This window comes from Anolis carolinensis, unplaced genomic scaffold, assembly GCF_035594765.1.
Source record: "Anolis carolinensis isolate JA03-04 unplaced genomic scaffold, rAnoCar3.1.pri scaffold_10, whole genome shotgun sequence".
NCBI classification, from domain to species: domain Eukaryota; kingdom Metazoa; phylum Chordata; class Lepidosauria; order Squamata; family Dactyloidae; genus Anolis; species Anolis carolinensis.
The window spans coordinates 2583134-2589133 of NW_026943821.1; the positions used below are offsets into that span (position 1 = coordinate 2583134).

The following is a 6000-nucleotide window of genomic DNA, read 5'->3' on the forward strand; positions in this document are numbered from 1 at the left end:
TCAATCAAAGCAGGTTCTTCACTTTGCTTTACATATTCTGCCAGGTCATGTTCTTCTTCTCTGACTCCTTGTTTTACTTGTAAGAGTCCTCTGCCACTTGATCTTCTAGGCAGATATAGCTTCTTCTTCTTCTTCTTCTTCTTCTTCTTCTTATTATTATTATTATTATTATCATTGAGGCTGGGTGGGCATCTGCCAGGAGTGCTTTGCTTGTGGTTTTGTTGCAGAAGGGGGTTGGACTAAATGGCCCAAGGGGTTACTTCCAACCCTTATTATTATTATTATTATTATTATTATTATTATTATTATTATTATTATTATTATTAACATTGAGGTTGTATTTGTTCCCATATTGTTGTTTTTTTACTTCAAAATAAGAGATGTGCAGCGTGCATAGGAATTTGTTCATAGTTTTTTTTAAACTATAGTATGGCCCTCAAACAGTCTGAAGGCCCGTGAACTGGCCCCCTGTTTAAAAACCCTCCTAAATCGTATAAAGCAACCTTTACGCCATAAGACACTATTTGCAAAGGAAAGGACAGCAAGAGAGGCGAAAAGGTGCAACTTTGTGCCTGAAAGGTGCATTACCGCGTATCTGGCAAGGAAGTACGGGCACCATCCTTTCTTCCGTCCATAAGCCTTCAAGTCATCAAGGTTGTAGACACCGTAGGGAATGGGCACCTCCCGGCCGTGGGCATCGAAATCCTGCCAAAATAGAAGAAAGAGAATAATTATTTATCATAAAGCTATCCTATAGAATCCCATACAATGCCTCTGTACTTGAACAAAGCATGCAAGAAAGAAATATGTGCAAAGAATAAAGTTTAAACAGGGGCTGGATGGCCATCTGTTGGGAGGGATTGGATGGTGTGTTCCTTTATGGCAGAAGGGGATGGACTGGATGGCCTTTGGGGGTCCCTCTCACTCTAGGATTCTGTAATATATCATATACTGTATATACCCGAGTATAAGCCTAGTTTTTCAACCCTTTTTTAAGACTGAAAAAGCCCCCCTTGGCTTATACTCACCTGGTTGGCTTATATTTGGGTCAGCTTATACTCGAGAATATATGGTACATTTATTATTTTTCTCTATTATTATTGGTATTATTACATTTATTATTTTTCTCTATTATTGTTGCTACTATTACATTTATTTTACTCTATTTTTGTTATTATTAATACATTTATTATTTCACTCTGATATTATTATTATTACATTTATTATTTTACTCTATTTAGTATTATATGTATTGTTTTCCTGTATTTATTATTATTATTATTATATGTATTATTTTACTCTATTATTATTAAAGGGATACATAAACACATTTACATTGAAGAAGAGGAGAATAATGATCTAATCAGAGTCGGACAATCTTATCTTAAATTAGAGTTTTATGTAAATACAGTAGTTTCGCTTATCCAACGTAAACAGGCCAGCAGAATGTCGGATAAGCGAATATGATGGATAATAAGGAGAGATTAAGGAAAAGCCTATTAAACATCAAATTAGGTTATAATTTTACAAATTAAGCACCAAAACATCATGTTATACAACAAATTTGACAGAAAATGTAGTTCAATACACAGTAATGCTATGTAGTAATTTCTGTATTTACAAATTTAGCACCAAAATATCACAATGTATTGAAAACATTGACTACAAAAATGAGTTGGATAATCCAGAACGTTGGATAAGCGAGTGTTGGATAAGTGAGACTCTACTGTATTAATACATTATTATTTCACTCTGATCTTATTATTATTATTACATTTATTATTTTATTTAGTATTATATGTATTATTTTCCTGTATTATTTATTATTATTATTATTATTATTATTATTATTATTATTATTTTACTCTATTCTTATTAAAGAGATACATAAGCACATTGACATTGAAGAAGATGAGAATAATGATCTAATCAGAGTTGGACAATCTTATCTTAAATTAGAGTTTTATGTAAATATTCAAAAACATGTAACCTACTGATGCCTCAATTAATGTAATTTTATTGGTATCTGTTTTTATTTCTGAAGTTTACCACTCTTAGCTTATACATGAGACAATGTTTTCCCATTTTTTTTGTGGTAAAATTAGGTGCCTCGGCTTATATTCGGGTCGGCTTATACTCGAGTTTATACGGCATGTCTCTGTCAAGCATATGTATAGCCATGTATGGTTGGATGTCCATCTGATGGGAGGGATTAGATCAGAGGTCCCCAAACTAAGGCCCGGGGGCCGGATGCGGCCCTCCAAGGTCCTTTACCTGGCCCCCACCCTCAGTTTTATAATATAATATAATATGTTTATATCAGTTTCAATAATATAATATATTGTAGGTAAAGGTATGGGTTTTCCCCTGATGTTAAGTCCAGTCGTGACCAACTCTGGGGGTTGGTGCTCATCTCCATTTCTAAGCCGAAGAGCCGGCGTTGTCCGTAGACACCTCCAAGGTCATGTGGCCGGCATGACTGCATGGAGCGCTGTTACCTTCCCACCGGAGCGGTACCTATTGATCTACTCACATTTGCATGTTTTCAAACTGCTAGGTTTGAAATATATTGTATATACATATAATATTGATAAAAATATTATAATGTTATACAATATAATACTAATAATACCATATAATAATATTAATTATATGTTATATATTACATATAATATTACAGTATAGTGGTATAGTTCAGTATCGTAATATATAATGCTAATATTGTGCTATGCTAATAATATAATATTATGTACGTACATACAGCTGCTCTGAGTCCCCTTCGTAATAAGAAGGTTGGGATATAAATATAGTAAATAAATGTAGTAAATAAATAATTAATTAATTTTAGACTTAGACTCGCCCAAAGTCTGAAATGACTTGAAGGTACACAACAACAACAATCCTAATTAACTTGACTATCTCATTGGCCAGTAGCAGGCCCACAATTTCCATTGAAATCCTGATAGGTTTATGTTGGTTAAAATTGTTTTCATTTTTAAATATTGCATTGTTCTTTCATTGTTGTTGTTTTGCACTACAAATTAGACATATGCAGTATGCATAGGAATTTGTTTGTATTTTTTTCAAATGATAATTCGGCCCCTCCACAGTCTAAAGGATTGTGGACCGGCCCTCTGCTTTAAAAGTTTGAGGACCCCTGGATTAGATGGTGTGTTCCTTTATGGCAGAAGGGGATGGACTGGATGGCCTTTGGGGGTCCCTTCCAGCCCCAAATGATACCTCAAAGAATTGGCAGGAAGGGACGCTGCCGTCCTGCTGCCGTTGGGCGCGAATGTACGAAGCCGTCAAACTGAAGCACTTCCCGTCCACTTCTTTCCCAAACCGCAACGAGCTCACCTGTAACAAAAAATAAGGAGATCCCACTTTGGGTGCATCTGCACTGCAGAATTGATGCAGTTTAATGCCACTTTGCAATGATTTCATGCTAAGGGATCCAGCGTTCCGTAGCGTCAAACCATCCATGGCTCGACGCTATGAAATCCTGGATCCCATAACATTAAACCATTACAAAGTGGTGCTAAACTGTGTTAATTTCCCAGTGTAGACGCACCCCAATGAATACCTCGGGGTGGACGCAAAGGTTCTTCCTCGAGCTGAGCGCCAAGGCCAAGAACGGCGGCTTCTCTCCCATTTGCTTCTCATAGAAATCCAGAAGTTTGCGTAACTCTTCAATAACCTATTTTTGGGGTGAAACATATTTTTCAATCCTTGATCTTATGCACACTCCCAAATAATCTGTCAATTTATGGCCAGCCCATGAATTTCCTAGATATTTTTAAAGTATGCTCACCCAGAGGTGGTTTTGCCAGTTTATTATTATTTGCCATTACTACTACTACTACTATTAGTATTATTACTACTAGTAGTCTCATAATCCCTATATATTCTAATTATTCTAATTATTATTATTGTTATTATTATTATTATTACCTTTCCCCAAAAAATATTATTCATATTATTATTAGCCCAATTCTATATTCTATGTAGTCTAACATTACTACTACTACTACTATTATTATTATTAGTAGTAGTCTCATAATCCGTAAATATTCTAATTGTTATTATTATTACCTTTCCCCAAAATTATTATTATTATTATTAGCCCCATTCTATATTCTATGTAGTCTAACATTACTACTATTATTATTATTAGTAGTAGTAGTAGTCTCATAATCCCTAAATATTCTATGTAGTTAACATTATTATTGGTCCCTTATATATTCTAGAACTTCCAGATCAAAGGGAAAAGAGGCTTTTGGGACTGTCACTACCATAATCCCTATATATTATATATAGTCTAATTTATTAGTATTATTAGTATATTCTCTGTGGATTATTATTATTATTATTATTATTATTATTATTATTATTATTATTATTACTGTATATACTCGAGTATAAGCCTAGTTTTTCAGAGTCAGCTTATACTCGAGTATATACGGTAATTCCCTTTTCCCCAAAATACTGCAGTCTAGAATTTTCAGATATTAGGGAAAGGGGACTTTTGGGACTCTTGCTCCCATCATCCCTATATATTTGATGAAGTCTAACTTATTACTGTTGTTGTTATTATTATTATTATTAGTCCCTTTCCCCCAAAATGCTGCAGTCGAGCTTCCAGAGCATGGAGAAAGTGGCCTTTGGGGACTGTCACTCCCATCATCCCCCAGCCAACATACTGGGAATGGCTATCCAAAAATAATGCAATCGACCCTGAGAGTTGTAGTTTTGCAAGGTTCTCCTGCCTCTCGTGCAAACTACAACTCCCGGGACTCCACAGAATTGATCCCGGGCAGTGAAAAGTGCTTCCAAACTGCATTAATTTCCATTGTCTGCATTACCTTTTCGATTTCTGGCACAGTTCTGGAGCAGTAAATGAGCTTGGTCACCTCCAGCGGATAAGCCTGGAAAAGAAGAAAAGAAAAATAAACACTATGTATTGTGTCTTACAGTAGAGTCTCACTTATCCAGCATTCGCTTATCCAACGTTCTGGATTATCCAATGCATTTTTGCAGTCAATGTTTTCAATACATCGTGATATTTTGGTGCTAAATTCATAAATACAGTAATTACAACATATCATTACTGCATATTGAACTACTTTTTCTGTCAAATTTGTTGTATAACACGATGTTTTGATGCTTAATTTGTAAAATCATAACCTAATTTGATGTTTAATAGGCTTTTCCTTAATCCCTCCTTATTATCCAACATATTCGCTTATCCAACGTTCTGCCGGCCCGTTTATGTTGGATAAGTGAGACTCTACTGTAATACATGTAATAATAATAATAATAATAAATACAGGAAAATAATACAAGTAATAATAAATAGAGTAAAATAATACATGTAATAATAATAGTAATAATAATAATAATAATAATAAATACAGGAAAATAATACAAATAATAATAAATAGAATAAAATAATACATGTAATAATAATAATAAAATAATAATAATAAATACAGGAAAATAATACAAATAATAATAAATAGAGTAAAATAATACATGTAATAATAATAATAATAAAATAATAATAATAAATACAGGAAAATAATACAAGTAATAATAAATAGGGTAAAAATAAATGCAATAATAATACAGTAGAGTCTCACTTATCCAAGCCTCGCTTATCCAAGCCTCTGGATAATCCAAGCCATTTTTGTAGTCAATGTTTTCAATATATTGTGATATTTTGGTGCTAAATTCGTAAATACAATAATTACAACATAACATTATTGCGTATTGAACTACCTTTTCTATCAAATTTGTTGTATAACATGAAGTTTTGGTGCTTAATTTGTAAAATCATAACCTAATTCGATGTTTAATAGGCTTTTCCTTAATCCCTCCTTATTATCCAACATATTCGCTTATCCAAGCTTCTGCCGGCCTGTTTAGCTTGGATAAGTGAGACTCTACTGTAATAAGATCAGAGTGAAATAATACATATATTAATAATAATAAAAATAGAGT

The 6000-nt window shown here is 33.4% G+C and overlaps 1 protein-coding gene across 1 annotated transcript in view; it reads right to left on the bottom strand.

Moving 5' to 3' along the window:
• Positions 1-6000, bottom strand: part of ercc2 (ERCC excision repair 2, TFIIH core complex helicase subunit) — a 44611-nt gene that overhangs the window by 28580 nt on the left and 10031 nt on the right. Inside the window, exons 4-7 of the mRNA XM_062962151.1 lie at positions 4863-4925; positions 3584-3697; positions 3241-3357; positions 589-705 (exon numbers count right to left, since the gene is read on the bottom strand). Coding sequence (XP_062818221.1) covers positions 589-705; positions 3241-3357; positions 3584-3697; positions 4863-4925 — 411 coding nt within the window. The remainder of the gene's footprint in view (positions 1-588; positions 706-3240; positions 3358-3583; positions 3698-4862; positions 4926-6000) is intronic.